Source organism: Mustela erminea, chromosome 8, assembly GCF_009829155.1.
Source record: "Mustela erminea isolate mMusErm1 chromosome 8, mMusErm1.Pri, whole genome shotgun sequence".
Classification (NCBI taxonomy): Eukaryota; Metazoa; Chordata; class Mammalia; order Carnivora; family Mustelidae; genus Mustela; species Mustela erminea.
In genome coordinates this window covers 66663744-66683023 of record NC_045621.1, presented here as the reverse complement: position 1 = coordinate 66683023, position 19280 = coordinate 66663744, and the positions used below count along the sequence as shown (strand labels likewise).

Genomic DNA, 19280 nt, shown 5'->3' with positions numbered 1-19280 from the left:
TATTAACTGTTGACCCAAGCAAGTTACTTAACCTTTGTGTGCAGTGGTGCCCTCATCTGTAAAATAAAAGATAGTAGCAAGGCCTACTTCATAGGGTTGGCTGAGAAATAAATGAGTTAATACATGTAAATGCTTAATATATAGCAGGAGCAGTAAATCTTAAATAGTAATAAGAGTATTAATCTGTGAGTGATTTTTTTTCTAAGTTTCTTTTTTTAAGCTTTACAATTTTATTTAAAGAAGTCCTAAGACAGTAAAATTTAATCATGTATGAAGGCCAATTTATACATATAATTATTTTTAATCCTGTGTCAGTATTACTGTAAAATCTTGATTAACCGTACTCCCATGTAAAAGTGTATTTTTCCATTGGAAATAATTCCTACTGAGTAGTTGTGGGATTTCATAAAGCTCTTAGAAATACAGGAGTTGGTAAGTCTTTATCAGAGTGCTGTTGGTTATTGAACCTGAATGTTCAGCTAAACGTTAAGCTTAGTGAACATCAAGGAGTTCCAATTCAAAGTAGCCATTACAGAATGGAATTCAAAATTAGCAGAAGAGTTGCTGAGAAAGAAATAACTTGAAATAGAAGAGAGAGTGAAACTTTATTGTGGTAAGGAACCTTTTTGTATGTGTTTTTATGTACCTAAGTGTCTTTTTCTCCCACCCTTAAGGTTCAAAGATCACCCAACGTTAAATGAAAGATATTTGTTACTTCATCTGCTTGGTAGAGGTGGCTTTAGTGAAGTGTATAAGGTAATACAGATTTTTTTTCTGTTCTTACACTAAAATAGCAAAGATAGAGAAGTACATGGTTAAGAAGTACTTGTCTTTCATTGATTGATTTTATGATTTTTTGACTGATTTTATGTCCCACCTCTCATTACAAAAGAGCCGCATGGCTTATGTTGTTTTAATCTCAAGAGTGGAGACTCCATGCATCACACTGATATCTGGGTACCTCATTACCAGTAGCCAGTCTGATAAAAATAATGGTCATTAGAATCATGAGAGGCAGGTGGCTATTTAATACAGTACATTTGTGGAAAGATTGTACCCCTTAATTTAAACATGTCACAAGACATACATGTCCTAAATTTACCCAAATCTCTACCCAAGGCCAGTATTTCTTAAGTGCACCTGTATAAATGTAGAAAAGTTTTAGTCAGCCATGTTCAGTGTTTTGTATCTTACCTTTTTTTCACTTTATGTTGTCTTTCTGCCCAACCTTTAAATTTCGTGGTTCTTGGGGCTCCTGAGTGGCTTAGTCCATTAAGTGTTGGACTCTATTTCAGCTCAGGGTCATGGGGTTGGGCTTAAAGCTCAGAGGGGAGTCTGCTTGTCCCTCTCCCTTTGCTCTTCCCCCCCAACTCATGCACTCATTCTCAAGTAAATAAATACATCTTTTTAAAAAATTATAGTTCCTAAGGTCTTTTATCATTCTATATTCTTCTTTTCAAATACAGGTTTCCCCAGCTATCCAAAAGTGGAAGGTTCCAGTGAAACCTTTCGTAAGCCAAAATGGCGTGAAGGGAAGTGTATCCCCTGCTTTCCAAAGTTTGTGTTAGGCCTCTTCACTTTTTTATAAAAGACCTACATTAATGCCTGTTCCTCTAACCAAGAGAAATCCAAAGAGGATTTTCATTCTTAGGAAAAGAAAGCCATTATTGTAGCAGTATACATAATATCCATCTTACACTTTCCTTCGGAGCTCCATACCTGTTGGTATACATGACTTAGTCTTTTTACCTCACATGGAGGCTTCATACGCAGTACAAACTCAGATCTGACCCAAAAGTTACCTACCGCTTCTCCAAAACCTTTCCTTTTGACACTGCTCCCAACTATAATACATCCATCTAGTCCATCCCTCAAGTGAAAAGCCTTGAGGCCATCCTTTGCTCCACCTTTTCCGTAACTTCTTCCCTCAACACAAAACCAGTCCCTGGTACCCACTGCTAAGTTACATCATTAAGCTCTCTTAAATCTAGCAATGACCCTTCTCCTCTCTGTCTTAGCTCAAGGCCTCCTTGTCTCTTGTTTGCATTGCTCCCTGAGCCTCCTAGCTAATTACCATCTTTAGGGCTCATTGAGTCCCTCCAGTTTATTGATGTATGCTGCAGCTGTAGTGGCCTTTTTATAAAATGCAGTCTGATCATCTCATGCTCCTGCTTATAAGCCCCAGGGACTGCCCATTTGCTCCTAATTAGGATGAAGTCTTATCAAAGGGCTTATCCTCACCTTAAACTTAATTCCTTTAGAAGACTTCCCTGTGGGTCTCCCTTTTATAGCTCCTTGTTGACACTCTGTGCTTTGTTTTGTTATGTATTAGTACAATTAGTGGTTAAGAGCTTGGGTTCTGAAGCCAGATAGGCTGGGTTTGAATCCTGACTAGAACTGACTACTGTTTACTAACTGTATATACTTGGGCTTAGGACTTGCCATCCTCTGTCTCAGTCTTCCATCTGGGAATAATAACAGTGCCTACATCATAGGATTGTAGTAATGATTTTTTTTTAAACATTTATTTACTTATTTTTGAGAGCGAGAGAACATGGGGATAGGGAGAGAGGGAGAGAGAAACTCCATGCTGAGCATGGAGCCCTTCGCAGGGCTCAGTCCCAGGACCCTGAGATCTAGACCTGAGCTGAATCCGAGAGTCAGACACTCAACCCACTGAGCCACCCAGGTGCCCCGGATTGCTGTAATGATTAGATGAGCTATATCAAGGAACACTGGTGCTTAGCAAATGTACGCTCTTCAGACTATTATTAGAAATCCTCTCTGTTCAGTGAGGCAAGGACTGTGCCTTCTCAGTTTACTGAAGACAAACCTGGATTCTGTTGCTGACTCTGGGAAAGAATAATGGGATTTGGATTCAGAAAACTTCAGTTCTGATCTTTGTTTAACTGTCAACCATTTTGTTTTTGTTGTGTTAAGTTGGACAAGCATTAAAGCATCGTGGCTCTATCCCTCATCACTCATGAGAAGTGATCTATAGCTCTTCCAATTCCTGGTTCTCTGATTCGAATAGTAGTTCATCGTCAAGCACTTAGTGGTTCAAGTAGGCTTACTGAAGCCACAAAGTAGAAAAGAAAATCCTAATGGCTCACTCTGGATCTAAAAATCACAAAAAGTACAGTTAGCACTTGCTCAGCCTTAATGTTGCCCAGCTTCTGAGCTTTTTGTCATGACCTCTCATGACAGCCTTCTGCCAGGGCCCTATAGCCTTGGCACTGTTCCTAATATCGCAGATAGGGGCTAAGAGGAGCTTTTCTTTTTGAAGAAAAGGCTATGTAGGAAATAGAAAATGCAGATTGGGGCCTAATAACTTTGTTCAGTACTGACCTAAATACTAACCACTTTCTCCAACCCCTTCAAAACCTTTTAACGGTTGACAGGTCCACTGTGAAATAAAGTAGCAGATTGTGAGTCTAAAAAGACGGACTTTATCTACACCAAGGTGGAAAATACTGAATCAGTTGCTCAGTAATCGACCATATTAGCCTTATGGGAAGGGTATTTTACTCACCTAATCTTGGGAGAAAAATGTGTCATATATAAGTTCATATATATTGATAATTTTTATTAGTGTATTTAAAATGTTATTTTCTTCTGTTACGCTTTATGCTTTTTTACATTCTCTCACATGAACTTTTCTTTTTAATCCTTTATATTTCTTTAAGCTTTTAATAATATAATTAGCTAGTATTTAAGCTTATGTGTTTTACCCCATTTAATCTTCTCAACAACCCAAGAGTTTTGTAGCTAAGTTTATCTAGACTCTAAAATATTATTATATATTTTTTTAAAGATTTTATTTATTTATTTGACAGAGAGCGATCACAAGTAAGCAGAGAGGCAGGCAGAGAGAGGAGGGAAGCAGGCTCCCTGCGGAGCAGAGAGCCTGATGCAGGGCTTGATCCCAGGACTCTGGGATCATGACCTGAGCTGAGGGCAGAGGCTTTAACCCACTGAGCCACCCAGGCACCCCTGGACTCTAAAATATTATTAACTACTGCATCCTATAATATTTCTGATCTTAGGCTTTTATAGTTCTGTGACAGTCTGCTGTTCTTTTTTTAGGTTAAGTTGATGGGGGAGTAGAGACTGTGGACCTTCTTTCTAATATGTAAAATTTGTTTTTTTTTTTAAAGGGGATACCTTGTCTATAAATCACAAAACCTAAATTATTAGATCACTCTTAAATAACATTCAAGTCTTTTTAAAAACGTTTGATTACCTGAGATCTTAAAAGAATACAGATCTTTTTGTTTTTTGTTGTTGTTGTTTTTTTTTTTTTTTTTTTTTGAAGACGAAGGCTGTTGATCAAACAAACCAGTATAAAACCTCTTTTTTTGAGACAACCAATAAAAATTTGAAGACAAGTTGGGTATTAGAAGAGATTTTAAGGAATCGTTATTGATGTAGTTAGGTGTGATATTGATGTATCTTTATGTTTGAACAGTTTCATAAAGTTTAGAATTTTTTAAACAGTTGGAAATTGTTACGAACTTATTTTTATTTTATTATTTATTATTTATTTATTTATTTTGCCCGAACTTGTTTATTTTTAAGGAAGTGGGAGGGATCGTTAGGAAAGGTAGAGGGAAAAGGTTTGCTTTATCCAACCCATAAAAAACACACTATAGCCATCTGTTTTGTTCACTGCATACTGCTTTTGCAGTATGTAAAAGGATCTGTAGAGGAGCCAGATCCATATTAAAAAAACAAATAACGGCTTTATTGTTTTATTGTGATTCAATATATTGGCATTTATGAAACCTGAATGTGAAATTTCACATTAAAGTTTTCTCTGATGTATATGATGGAATTTGTATCTTGTTTCTGACTGTAAATATGTTGTTGAACTATATATAATCATAGCAGACCAATTTTTTTTTTTTAAGATTTTATTTATCACAGAGATCACAAGTAGGCAGAGAGGCAGGCAGAGAGAGAGGAGGAAGCAGGCTCCCTGCTGAGCAGAGAGCCCGATGCGGGACTCGATCCCAGGACCCTGAGATCATGACCTGAGCTGAAGGCAGAGGCTTTAACCCACTGAGCCACCCAGGCGCCCCTACACCAGTTTTTTTTAATCTCTTTAGCTGTTCAGTTGGTCTTTGGTCCTAACTCTTCTGTGCCTTGAATCTTAGGCTTTTGACCTTTATGAACAAAGATATGCTGCTGTGAAGATCCACCAGCTTAATAAAAGCTGGAGGGATGAGAAGAAGGAAAACTACCACAAGTAAGTATTAATACTTTCTGGTTTTTATTGAATGAAAATACATTTAATAGTCATGGAGAGTAAATAGACTCTCTCTTCCTGTAGACACGCCTGCAGAGAATATAGAATACACAAAGAACTGGATCACCCTAGGATAGTTAAACTCTATGATTATTTCTCCTTGGATACAGATACGTAAGTGAATATAAGGATTAGTTTTTAAGAAAAAATCTGTTTGCTTTTGCTTTCCTTATTCTATAATGATGATATACTCTTCATTTCATCACTGTGATAATAAATTATTGGATAATGTTTAATGTCTAATTTTTTCTCTTCTTCATTGTAGGTTTTGTACAGTGTTGGAATACTGTGAAGGCAATGACTTGGATTTCTATCTGAAGCAACATAAGTTAATGTCAGAGAAGGAAGCTAGGTCTATTGTAATGCAGATTGTAAATGCACTAAGATATCTCAATGAAATCAAACCCCCTATTATACATTATGATCTTAAGCCAGGTAATTAATAAAATTTGTCTGAATTTTTTGAAGTTCTAAAGCCTATAGTTTTTGAAAGCCATATTTATTAATTATCTGAAAACCTTTTTGGTGTAGTTCTGTAAAGTTAGTGGAATACTAGAAGAATTTAAAATGCCCATTGAATCACCATATTTTAAAATTATATTTTAAATTTTACATTTTTTTTAAAAGATTTTATTTATTTATTTGACAGAGATCACAAGTAGGCAGAGAGGCAGGCAGAGAGAGAGAGGAGGAAGCAGGCTCCCTGCTGAGCAGAGAGCCTGATGCGGGACTCGATCCCAGGACCCTGAGATCATGACCCGAGCCGAAGGCAGCGGCTTATCCCACTGAGCCACCCAGGCGCCCTAAATTTTACATTTTTAACTACGTATGTTAAATATGTATCTGTTCCCCCAGTGTCATCTGTGTATCATTAAAAAAAAAACCTTTATATTTTGTTCTTAGGAAACATCCTTCTGGTAGATGGCACAGCATGTGGAGAAATCAAAATCACTGATTTTGGTCTGTCCAAGATCATGGATGATGATAGCTATGGTGTAGATGGAATGGATCTAACTTCTCAAGGGGCAGGCACTTACTGGTAAATGTATAATTTAAAATAGCAAAATTGTCTAGATTACTTTTTATGAGAGTTTAATTTTTATTTTCATATATCTTTGAGTTTACTGTGGTAAGAGTTCTATTATGAAGTGTGAGTCAAGAGGGAGATGACTGTTGTCAAGTCTTTTCTCTTCTGGTCTTAACCGTAAATATCAGCAAAGTAAAGGGAGAAGAACTCGGCATTGGCAAGTGACTTCAGTATCTACTAGCCAGGAACTCCTCACATGGAGAATCATGGATTTTCTTCTGTATGTACAAGTGAGGTTTATCATCGGTTAAAAATACTTAAGTGAAGATAACATCCTGACTATTATAAGCAGTAGCCATAAGCATGAAGTCCACTGTGTAGAGGTTCTGTGGTGACAGTTTTTATTGGAGATAGGGGTTTTGTTGATCATGCATGGGAAAGAAGTTTAGAATATTCTTAGTCTTTGGACTTGGCTCTCAGAAATACCATTTCATAACTTCATACATATAAACTCTAGATAGAACTGTAGATTCACAGATCTAAGTCTAAAGGAATGTCATTCCCTTCAGAATACCTAGGTGTTGACAAAAATCACTTCAGTGTGAATTTTCAGACTTACTGTCAAATTCACCAAAGTGGAGAATATAGACTATAAAATTTCAAGACAAACTTAGTTTAGCAAAAAGGACTAAGATTGTAATTGGAGAGATAATTGTACTTAACTTTACTGAACAAGATGGAGACTACACACATAAATGTGACATTGGGGTTTCTGGAACAGTCTTCACACAGCCGAGGCACATAATAACCAGTTCCACAAGATGCTCTGGAACAGTATGAACTTTTCATGAAATAGGGATTAGTCATGTTCATATGTTCTTTTAAAGCCATTTAACTTTAAAATTCTGCATGTAGCATTTTCTAGGACTATGAGTAAGATAATCATGGATTTTTTCCAGCCCATATTTGAAGAAAATCGTCATTCAAACTAGTAACCCCCTAAAAGGTGGTATCCTCAATCAGTAGTCTTCAGACTTTTAGTAACAAGTCTCTCGTAGAACTCTGGATTCCATGGAAGATAGCCTAAAATAATAGATTTAGACAGTTCTCAATAATAGATCATCCTTCCGCTGCAGAGACTTCCACTATTTGTTTCCCTTTGCTAGTGGAGAGCTGGGCAAGGAGATTTTCCTCCGGCTGGAGCATTTCTATGTAGTAACCTGGAATGTATTTCCCATAGAAACATGTTTTGAAAAATGGTTAGTTTCCTACAGCCACAGTAGCTTTTTTAGCTTTGTATTTGGTAAGTTGGGATGTTCTGTACAGTCTTTTAGGAGTAGATGTAAACTATTTGTCAGTATCACTGAGAAGAAAATTAGTTTTATCCCTCATTCCCTCTCAGGTCTCAAATGCAGTCCTTCACTAAATCCTGGTGGTCATTTCTTCCCAATAGCTTTGGTGTCTTTCCTATAATTCTCTCCTTGCTTATAGGTTTTTGTCTCAAGAGACAGTGTAGCATAGTGTTTAAGAGCTGTTTTTGTTTCATAAGTATACACGAAATATATACTTTTATTCATAAATATGGCTTTTTACTTGATTTAGGGGGGTAGGAAAGGATTTACTTTACAGATGAGTTACTTGTCATCTTTAGTGGGTTTTGTGTGTTTGTGTGTGTGTGTGTGTGTTTAGATTTTATTTATTTATTTGAAAGAGATCAGAAGCAGGCAGAGGCAGGCAGAGAGAGAGGGAAGCAGGCTCTCTGCTGAGCAGAGAGTCTGACAAGGACACGGGGCTCGATCCCAGGACCCTGAGATCATGATCTGAGCCGAAGGCAGAGGCTTAACCCATTGAGCCACTCACTCAGGTGCCCCATCTTTGGTGGTTTATTTCAAGAAGTTTGATTTGTTTTTTAAGAAATCTGTGCATATCTTGCTGAAATTTAAATGATTTTAAGCATAATATAAAACTAAAGGAAAAGAGTTAGATTCCCATTTAGCTGTATAACTTTTCAGGATTTTTTAGTTTATCTAAATTTTAGAGTTGGGAGATACTTGCATCCCTGATGGATCTTTTTATTTAAAAGCTAAGGTGTGACAAATTTATTTTTACTTTCCTTTATATAAAATTATGAACTTAGCACCTAAAGGTAGAAAATAGTATTTTTGAATACTTTTGAGTATTTCAGATCCTGCTAGTGTTCAGAAACTGCACAGGGAATAATAACTCCTTGAGCTGCTCACAGTTCAGTGTAATTTTTAGTTTAATACCATAATAGAGGTACCATAATATTAGCTGGTTATATGGGAGAAGAAGCAAAACTCAGCCTGGAGGGAACAGAGGCTTATGGAGGTCCAGTTGGTCTTAAGAATAAAAAGGTGCTCACCAAATGAGTAAGAGTGGTTAGGGAATGCATTAGAGTTGGTCAGAAGCATGTGGGGGCAGGGGAGCAATGTGGGGAACCAAGTGAATTGTCTGCCTAGCCAGTTGCTTCTATAATAGGATCGGTCTGTGTTACAGCCAAGAGCAGTGAGGTCTTACCTTGGCAGTGCATGATGATGTACTTTAATAAACAAAAGAGCCAGCTGGTCAGATATGTGTGTTAGGAAGAGAATTGCCTACAGTTTGAACAAAGGTGAAGGGGCTTGGGAGAGCATTTAGTATTGCTTACTCAAAGTAGAACACTATAATTTCTACTGATATATGTATATTACTTACAGAAATGAAAAATAATTTAGTATATATAATACACATACATAATAGGTATGTGTTGCATACTTTATCACAAAGTTGTATGTTTTGACTCGAGTCAAATGATACAGGGATGTAAATACTACAGAGTTTTGATTTTCATTCATGAAAATTCTATAAGATTTTATGTATTGAGTATTCTGAGTGTTCTACAGGTATGTTTAGAAGGCTTAAGTTACAGATTGTTAATAGTATCCTTTCCTCTTTTCTCTCCAAAAAACTGTAGGTATTTACCTCCCGAGTGTTTTGTAGTTGGAAAAGAACCACCAAAGATTTCCAACAAGGTCGATGTGTGGTCAGTTGGTGTTATTTTCTTTCAGTGTCTTTATGGTAGAAAGGTAAGTTTACAGTATACAACGTTCTGCTGTGTGGAGTTAAGTTGAATTTTCCCTCTTAATTGTAAAGTTTCATTAACTTGAAGTCAGTGTAGAACCTTCTAAGGAAAGCCAGGCTTTTATTTCTTGCTAAAATTTCCATGGGTCAAACAGATTATTTTAATGTCATAGCAGCTTTCTTGATCTGCTTTTTGCCCCTTTACACATACGCCCTGCCTTTTTTTTAAGTGAAAGAAGAAACTATCAATAGTGCCATCATTTTCTCCTGTTAGGTAGGGATACTCAAGCCAACAAAACACTCCATTCTTTCTACTTGTTCACACTGTCTGCCCCACTCCTACCTCACCGCACACACGTACTCAGTTTGGCCTGGGCATAGTGTCCCCTTGTGCTAACTCGGAAATTCTGTCAAACTTGGTCTTAATTCTTCCAAAACCTCTCTTTATTTTGAAGTCAGAGCTGCAAGCTCCTGTAGATACTTTTCAACCCCTTCATCAGTGTGGAGAGAGGGTGAAGGGACTTCTATGCGAAGTCACTGCAAGTTAGGAACAAATCCAGAGCTGTCAGTGAAGGACAGTACTGTAGTAAAAGTATTTTATTCTTTGGAATTTTCACAGACGTTTCCACTACTTCTTACTTTTAAAACAGTCATAAAATAAATTTTGATTTTTCAATATTTTTATTTCGTCTCTAATATATCGCAACAGCATTATTTTCTGTGCTTATTCACCGTGTTTAAGCTATGTTAAGGATCGATTAGATGGGTTTAACTCAGCCTCAATCAGTTGTAACTTTGTTTCTGTGAGAATGCATCCCAAGGTCCAAATAACGAAGATTTTTCAGAACACAAATCATTTATATTTTGGGGATTCACTGATAATTACTCTGCTTAAATACTTTGGGAGAAATTTCTAAACTTTTTTTTTTTTTTTAAGCCATTTGGTCACAATCAATCTCAACAAGACATTCTTCAAGAAAATACAATATTGAAAGCCACAGAAGTCCAGTTCCCTGTAAAACCAGTTGTAAGCAGTGAAGCAAAGGTATTATATTTATGTAAATGGGTTTTGTGAAGTAAATTTCATTTCATAAATTGTGCTTAAGTACAGTTGACTTTTGAACCACATGGGTTTGAACTGCACAGGTCCATTATTAATGTAGATTTCTTTTAACAAACAGTATAGTACTGTAAATGTACTTTTTCTCTTATGATTTTCTTAACATTTTCCTTTCTCTAGCTTTTTATTGAAAAAATACAGCATATAATACATATAACATACAGAATCTGTATTACTCAACTGTTTATGTTATCAGTAAGTCTTCTAGTCAACACTAGGCCATTTGTAGTTAAGTTTTTGGGCAGCCAAAAGTTATATTTGGATTTTCAGCTGCACCCCCTAAGCCCCCACATTGTTCAAGGGTCAACTGTACTTTAAGGTATTGCTGTCACAGTAGAATCTGTCCATTCGGTCTTTGGTTTTCATAATTTTCACCTTTTAAAGATCCAAATACACTCCCTGATTCTTTAAGCACATCAGTTTGCTTTGAAAATTAGGGAAGAATCACAAGACCTTTATGTTTTACATATCTGCTTATGTTAATACTGAGATACTTAAATATACAAGAAGTAATAAAGTAGTAATAATTGCCATCTAGTGATATGTGCCAAGCATTGTGTTGATACTTTATCTTTTAACAGCCTTTTGAGGTATAGATTAGTTATCTTCATTATTTCCATTTTATAAGGAAGTCAGCTAAGCCATAGCAGAATTACGTTGTCCAGAATCATATGAATTAGTAAATAGCAGAGCTGTGGCACCAAGTATTCACTTCTGCTAGACCCCAGAATTCACTGTTGACCTTTTTCTGCCCTACAGTACCTCTCGAGAAAGCCCAACTTCTTCATCCCTTCTGTTTGTAGGGAGCAATCTATGAATCAATGATGAATGCCTTCCTGTAGTTCTAATTCATCTGTTAGTAACATGGAATAGCATTTGTAATTAATAACAAAATGTTTATGGTGCTTAATGTCTTTCCACTTTCATTCTTGTGGATTTTCACTCCTTTGTTATCTCCGTGATCCCTGTTGGAATCGTCTCTTTCTTAAACCCTATGAAATTCCTAAGAAAACACATGAAGTTCCCATTTTTTTCCAGGTATGACTGGTCTAGGCCATAAGGATAATTCATAAACAGGCATTATATAGTTTCTGTATTTTTAGAATATAGATAAGCCACAGTTAGATATTGCCACTGATTGAGGTCATAGTGACCTTCAAAATTGAAAATGTACTGGTTTTTTGTGAATCGCAAATGGTCTTGTATTTCATTTTGTCTGTTGCATCTTAATTGGCTTTAGCAAGTTATTTGGATGACTTTTAGAAGATAATTCATTATGCTTCAGAATAAGAAGATCACATGTTTTTCATAAGGTAAATATGGCTCCTTAAAAAGAACTTGACAATGCTAGCATCTATATTTTGCCTGCCTTTTCTGTCTGCAGCATCGGTGGGAACAGAAACTAAATTAACTGACGGAAAGGACCAGGAATGAGTGTATAGTGCCATAAAGAAGTCCCAATTAGCCATCTCTGGTTCTTGCCTTAGACTCTTCACAGGCACCGCAGTCCCAGATCTGGGACGCAGAGGGGCACATTGTTTTTTGTAGGGTTTTGTGTGTGTTGTTTTTTTTCAAACCTTGTCCTAACAGAAGACACCTTTATTAAGTACCTTCACTGACCTGGTAGTGTGGGTGTCTTCTGTACATTTACTCCTTGTAGGCTTCCTAACCTCTCTGTCACCAGCTTTTCAAAATCTTCTCAAATTCTGCCTTTGACATATCAGTCACTCTTCTTTTTTTTTATTCCTCCATCTTAATTTTCAAAGACCACTCAAAATGATTAAAACCTGAGGATTCAGAAGGATTTTTGATAGATACTAGTAAGCTAGCCAAGATATAAGGGTAAGAAGAGCTAAGTTTGTTTTTAGAGAAAAAAATTACATATAATGAATTTCAAACAAGGTACAAAATACTTTTTAATGTGATTAAGCTTTGATTTTAAAGTTAGGTATCTTAGTTGTAGTTTTCCTGTAATGCTTTTAATTGACGAATCTATGTGGAAGTTAGGAATTTCAAGACAAGCTAAAGTTATTTCTACCATAAATAAAGGAAATGATCAGTTTACCCTTGAAAATGTTGCAAAACTTCGATATAATTAAATGTATATTATATAATATTGAGTAAAGACACCAGGCAAAAGAGAACATAAGCTGTAATTCCACTTAAGTAAAGTTCAGAACAACCAAAACTCAACTACAGTAGAAGTCAGGACAGAGATGACCCAGCTAGATTGGGAGCAGAGCTAAAGACTAGGTGGGGGTGGGGCATGAGTAGACTTAGGAGGTTTTTGTTCTGGTTGCCAGCTACAGAGTTGCTTTGTGCTGTATACTTAGAATTTGTGTACCATCTTATATTAGATTTTTTTTTAATACAACATTTGAAGGACAATATATAAGAACCAATTTGAGAAGGAAAAGGGATACTGATTATACAGTATCAACCTAGGAAACAAACCCCAATAGCAATATCACTTTAGTGTTCCCTTCATCTAAAGAAAGTCTTTTTGTTAAAAAGGAAAAAAAAAAAAGGCACCATACCCTCTAGCCGAAGTAAACGTACAGTAAGATGGAATGAGGATGGAAGGTTGTTTTAGCAGAAAATAATTTCTAGAAGTCTGGAATTAAATAAAGAGAAATGGAGCTTTCTTTATTCAACATAATATTTGGAAGTGCTTGCCCGAGCAGTTAGGCAACAGAAATAAAAGGCATCCAAGTTGGAAAGGAAGAAGTAAAAAGGTCACTCACTGTTTGCAAATGACAATATATATAGAAACCCCTAAAGACTGTGTCCAAAACTGATAGAACTAAACAGTCGATTCAGTAAAGTTTCAGGACACAAAAATCTGTTGCTTTTCTATAAACTAATAAACTGTCGGGTTAAGGAAACAGTCCTATTTACAGTTGCATCAAAAAGAATAAATTTAGGGCGCCTGGGTGGCTCAGTGGGTTAAGCCGCTGCCTTCGGCTCAGGTCATGATCTCAGGGTCCTGGGATAGAGTCCCGCGTCGGGCTCTCTGCTCAGCGGAGAGCCTGCTTCCCTCTCTCTCTCTCTCTGCCTGCCTCTCCATCTACTTGTGATTTCTCTCTGTCAAATAAATAAATAAAATCTTTTTTAAAAAAAAAAAAATAAATAAATTTAACCTAGGAATAAATTTAACCAAGGAGGTGAAAGATGTGTACTCTGAAAACTAAACAACATTGTGAAAGGAGTTGAAGACAATGCAAATAAATGGAAAGATATTCCTTGCTCATGGATTAGAAGAATATTAAAAAGTCTATACTACCCAAAGCAATCTAAAAATTGAATACACTCCCTATCAAAATTCTGGTGGCATTTTTCACAAAAATGGATCATCCAGTCCTAAAATTTGTATGAAACCACAAAAGACTGAATGGCCACAGCAGTCTTGAAAAAGAAGAACAGAGCTGGAAGCATCAAATTCCTTGATTTTGAACTACATTTCAAAGCTGTAGCAACCAAAACAGTATGATCTTGGTATAAAGACAGACAAATCAGTGGAACAGAATAGAGAGCCGAGAAATAAACCCATGTATAGATGATTGATTTACGCCAAAGAAACCAAGATTATAGAGTTCAAAAAGGAGTCTCTTCAATAAATGATGTTGGGAAAACTGGACCACTGTCTTAAACCGTAAACAAAAATAAACTCAAAGTAGATTTAAGTCTTGAATTTAAGACCTAAAGCCAATAAACTCCTGAAAGAAGATGTGGCCATTAATCTCCTTGACATCAGTCTTGGTGAGGATTTGTGGATCTGACATCAAAATAACCAAGTGGGACTGCATCAAATGGAAAACCACCTGCACAACAAAATACACCATCAAAAAAGATGAAAGCGCAACCTGCCAAATGAAAGAAAATATTTGCAAATCGTAGCTGATAAGGGTTAATATTTAAAATATATAAACTCCGTAGCAGAAAACAATCAGGGGGCCCCTGGGTGGCTCAATTGGTTAAGTATCCGACTCTTCATCTCTGCTCAGGTCTTAATCCTCAGGGTCATTAGTTCAAGCCTCAGGTTTGGCTCCACACTGGGCATGGAGCCTACTTTAAAAAAAAAAAAAAAAAGGAAAATAATCTGATGTAAAAATGAGCAGAGTATCTGAATACATAATTCAGCAAAGGCATTAGATAGCACAAGTATATGAAAAGGTGCTCATCATCATTAATTAGGGAAATGCAAATCAGAACCATAGTGAGGGGGGACATCTGGCTGGCTCAGTTGGTAGAACACACAACTCTAAATCTCAGGGTTGTGAGTTTAAGCCTCATGTTAGATGAGGGGCCTGCTTTAAAAAAAAAGCAAAACACCACAGTGAGATACCACTTCATACCTGTTAGAATGGCTATTTAAGAAAATAATAATAAAAAGATAAATAAGTGTTAGCAAGGTGTGGAGAAGAGTGAACCGTTGTGCACTGTTGGTAAGAGTGTAAATTGGTATGGCTACTGTGGAAAATGTGGTGGTTCCTCAAAAAATTAAAACTATAACTGCCATATGTTCCAGCAATTCTGCTTCTATGTATTTATCCAAGAAAAGGAAAACACTAATTGGAAAACACACCTGTACCATCATGTTCATTGCAGCAGTATTTACAATAACCAAGACGTGGAAACAGCTAAGTGTCCATCAGAAAATGAATGGCTCAAGAAGATGTGTGTATGCACAATGGAATGTTACTCAGCTATGAGAAAGAAGGCTGTATTGCCAGTTGCTAAGTGAGATTAGTCAGAGAAAGATCAATACCATATGATCTCACTTATATGTAGAATCTTATTAAAAAAAAAAAACTCAAGTTCATGAATACAAAGAACAAACTAGTGGGAGGTAGGGGTTGGGAGATAAGTGAAATGGACAAGCTTTGAGTTATAAAATAAGTCATAGGAATGTAATGTACAGTATGTGACTATAATTAGTAATACTATATATTTGAAAGTTGCTATGAGAATAAATCTTAAAATTTATCAAAAGAAAAATTTTATAACAATGGTGACACATATTAACTGTGCTGATCATTTTGCAGTCTATAAATATCGAATTAAGTTGTACACCTAAAACAAACAAAGTTATATGTCAGTTATACTTGAGTTTTTAAAAATAATTACCATGTCATCCAGCAAGTCCAGGGATCAGATATTTATATGCCATTGCTCACAGCAGTATTATTCATAATAGCCAAAAGTTGGAAACAGTGCAGATGTCAATCAGCAGATAAATGGATAAAACAAAATGAGGTAGGTACATGAAATGGAGCATTATTCAGCCTTAAAAAGAAACAAAATTCTGACCCATGTGACTGTTTGGATGACTCTGAGTGAAATAAGCCATACACAAAAGGACAAATATTATATAATTCCACTTACAGAATAGTGGTTACCAAGTGCTGGGGGAAGGACAAGTGAATTGTTTAATGGGTATAGAATTTCAACTTTTGTTTTGGATATTGGATAAGTTTTAGATAATGAAAATGATCTGGAGTTGGATAATCTTGATATTTCACAACAACATGAATTTACTTAAAACATCACTGAATTGTACACTGAGAAAGAAGTAAAATGTTAATTTTTACTCTTGGAATGAAATTCTTTAAAAATGAGATGCACTTTTCCTTAATGCACATTAATTGATAGCAGTAATAATTTTAAACTATGAACTAAGAGCTGTGAGATATAATAGGATATACTTAATATATAGTATATATTAATAAGATATAATGAGACATACTTATTATCTGAAATGTGTTCATCCTTCTTACAGGAGTCAGCTGACTGATGCTGAGAAGGGGCAAAAATTTTAATATCTGAACCTTTCTTTTTTTAAGGCCTTCATAAGACGCTGTCTGGCCTACCGAAAAGAAGATCGGTTTGATGTGCACCAACTGGCAAATGACCCATACCTTCTCCCACATATGAGAAGATCGAATTCTTCAGGAAACTTACACATGGCTGGGCTTACAACATCCCCCACACCCCCTTCCTCAAGCATCATCACTTACTGATTTTCCTCCAAAATGGGCATGATCTCTTTGAATTGCTTCCAGATACACACTTGAGTTTGAGAGCATTTGATTGTTTTCTGTTGGTTTTTTTTTTTTTTTCTCACACAGGACATGGTTGAGAACTATTTGTGAACTGAAGTTCTTCATGGCGTCATTTGTATGAGAGTGGATCATGGACAATGAATAAAATGTACACTTTTGACTATATCCTTGAGCAGTGAAGGATGACTGCCTGTTGCACAGAAACAGGAATACCATGTTAAGAAAAACTGTTTGGGGGAACACTGTAAATAACGTTTATAATACTTAAATACATTTGGTTGTTACTAGAGAGTTCTAATATGAAGGGTAGTTTTTCATTATTTAAAAACACATGGAAAAAATATTTCTAACACAAGAACTATAGTGCCTGGATACATTCTTCAGCATTCAGCAGTTAATCTGCTGAAACCAAAGTAAGAACTGAATGACAGTGACATTTGTGTTTTATAGTAGAATGTGAGAGTTAGAATCATTAGACATAGTTAGACTTTGTCATCTGCCTATTTTGGCTTTTACCAAGTTGTACCTCGAAACCATGTGTCCATTTTTGTTTTATTGGTTTGTTTTTTTTCCCACTAGTCATTAACAGGATAGCTGTTACTCCTACACACTTTACACCTTTGACAAAATGAGCTGCTTGTTTTAAAATCAGTTGAATTCACTAAATATCCCTGATGTTTTCAACATGTTTGAATTAAGATATTTTCCCTTTGTTACCAGGCCTTGTTCATAAACAAGTGACAGTATGTAACCAAATGCAGATCAGACCAATTCTATGCAGGATAATGATAAATTCCCTTCTAGCTCTATTGTAAATTGTTGTACAGATGTTGTATTTCAGTTACCAAGTTTCAGCAGCTTATTCTTGTACAAATGTTTAAAAATATGGCTTTTCTAATTGGATATTGTATTTTTTTTAAGTCTTCTTGAAGGCGCTTTAATTGCTGCTAAATGATGTTGCTTCTTTGCTAAAAAATCTAATGACCTCCTTAAAGGTGCAAGTTGACTGTACATCATAGAGAGATATTAAAGGCTGGCATTCATTAACAATCAAGGCATGTAAAAATGACCCATCTTGGACATATAGGGTTCATTCAGTCAGATTCTTGGGTTCTAGGGCTATGGAGCACATAGATAACTAGATTTATAAATTGTTCATGTTTCTCCTACATTTCTAGAACGTTCTTATCAGAAAGGTGAGATGATGGTCCCATAAATAAGTTTCTTGTGGTTTGTACAGATTTGTTAAAATGTGAACATTTCTAACTGCGTTGTATGGTAGAAACCATTATTTTTCAGGATGTTATATTTTACTCCTGTAAGAATTATTTGTCACATTCACAATACTGATACTTACATGTAAATTGTCCATGTTGCCGAAAAAGGAGGTGATAACCACAGATTCTCCTTAATATTGTACAGTTAAACTGTGGCTCTTATTTCTCATGTTGCAAGCCATTTTGTTTCATTGTACATACAGACACATTGTCTCTTTAAGATGCTGCTGAAATTGTAGAGAATGTAGCCAAAACAGTAATAAACAATGACAATTAAAATTTAAGGACTATGAAAATTACCTTTCAAGGGAGCTTTGAAGATTTAGGATATTAACTGACTTGGCTCCTCAAGAATCTACTTCATAAATTCTTTAAGTATACTTCAGGACAGGTATCAAGTGCTTCACTCTGTGAAAGTGAACCTAATAGTCATTATCATAATCCTGGGTAAGTAACACAGCACTGTTGAGGAGTGGCCTCAGGGCCGTACCTACTCATCTCTAGATTACAACAAATCCTATTTTTCAAAAATACAGATATAATAATCAAATATTAGCATTAATTGGGTGTTTTAGGTGATGCCCACAAGTTTTTCAGTTTTGTTGTTTGCGTTTTCATCTTTCCATATAATTAAGAAGTGTGTTCCTATAGTAATTGTCACAAAGTCCTGAATTAAAATGCTTGGTTTTTAAAATTTCAAGGAGATACCAAGTGGACACGTACATCTAACACTAGGTGGAATAAGTGGTGTAAATCATTGAGTTCCCATACTCTTTCAAGTGAATGAAAAGGACTGCTAGTGTGGAAATGCAGGAAAACAAGCCACAGCATGAAACTACCTCCCTAGTTCAACTTACACACCTATGTATGTTTTTCCCAACAAACGCTATACAGTTTGGGTCACTAACCCAACAGGTACAAGATGGCTAACTGAGCCAAACTAAACCATTTACTGTTTCCTTCACACGGGAAATTGGGATCCATTGCTGAATAATTTCAGTCACTGGCTAGCTTTAGCTCTAATATATTTTAAAGCTTACATTGGTTTTGGTCCCCTGAATTCTGTCCTCAGAATTAAAGCAGGCCTTCGTTCCCTAAGACATGTGCCAAGGGTCTCCCTTGAGGAATCAGCACTGATGCAGGTAAAATACAGTTTTTCATATAATTTAAACATCTTTATTTAATGTAAGTTAGCTGTAGTGTATGCATGTTGAGAGGAAGTATATAAATCACCCTAATAATTTTTAAATTGGGAGTTGAGTAGATTTTTGTTTTTCAAAAGTAGAGTCGGGTTTATTTCCTTACTGATCACCATCCCCCTCTGCTAACAAAACTCTTTCAGTTTAAATGGTCCATAAAATGTGAACCCATATTCTACAAATACCTTATTTCATGAAGCCAAAAT

At 35.9% G+C, this 19280-nt stretch overlaps 1 protein-coding gene across 4 annotated transcripts in view; it reads left to right on the top strand.

The window, feature by feature from the left end:
* The window catches only part of TLK1 (tousled like kinase 1), a 143980-nt gene extending 125821 nt beyond the window's left edge, over window positions 1-18159 (top strand). For 3 of the 4 annotated variants that reach the window (XM_032355916.1, XM_032355918.1, XM_032355919.1), the window contains 8 exons: window positions 675-756; window positions 5157-5248; window positions 5333-5422; window positions 5574-5743; window positions 6212-6347; window positions 9310-9421; window positions 10354-10461; window positions 16380-18159. In XM_032355916.1, the coding sequence (XP_032211807.1) occupies window positions 675-756; window positions 5157-5248; window positions 5333-5422; window positions 5574-5743; window positions 6212-6347; window positions 9310-9421; window positions 10354-10461; window positions 16380-16556 (967 nt within the window). In that variant the 3' untranslated portion in view covers window positions 16557-18159. Of the gene's footprint in view, window positions 1-674; window positions 757-5156; window positions 5249-5332; window positions 5423-5573; window positions 5744-6211; window positions 6348-9309; window positions 9422-10353; window positions 10462-11776; window positions 11850-16379 lie in introns of all 4 variants that reach the window. The other variant, XM_032355917.1, reaches the window with a different exon arrangement.
* The last annotated feature ends 1121 nt before the right edge of the window (window positions 18160-19280 follow it).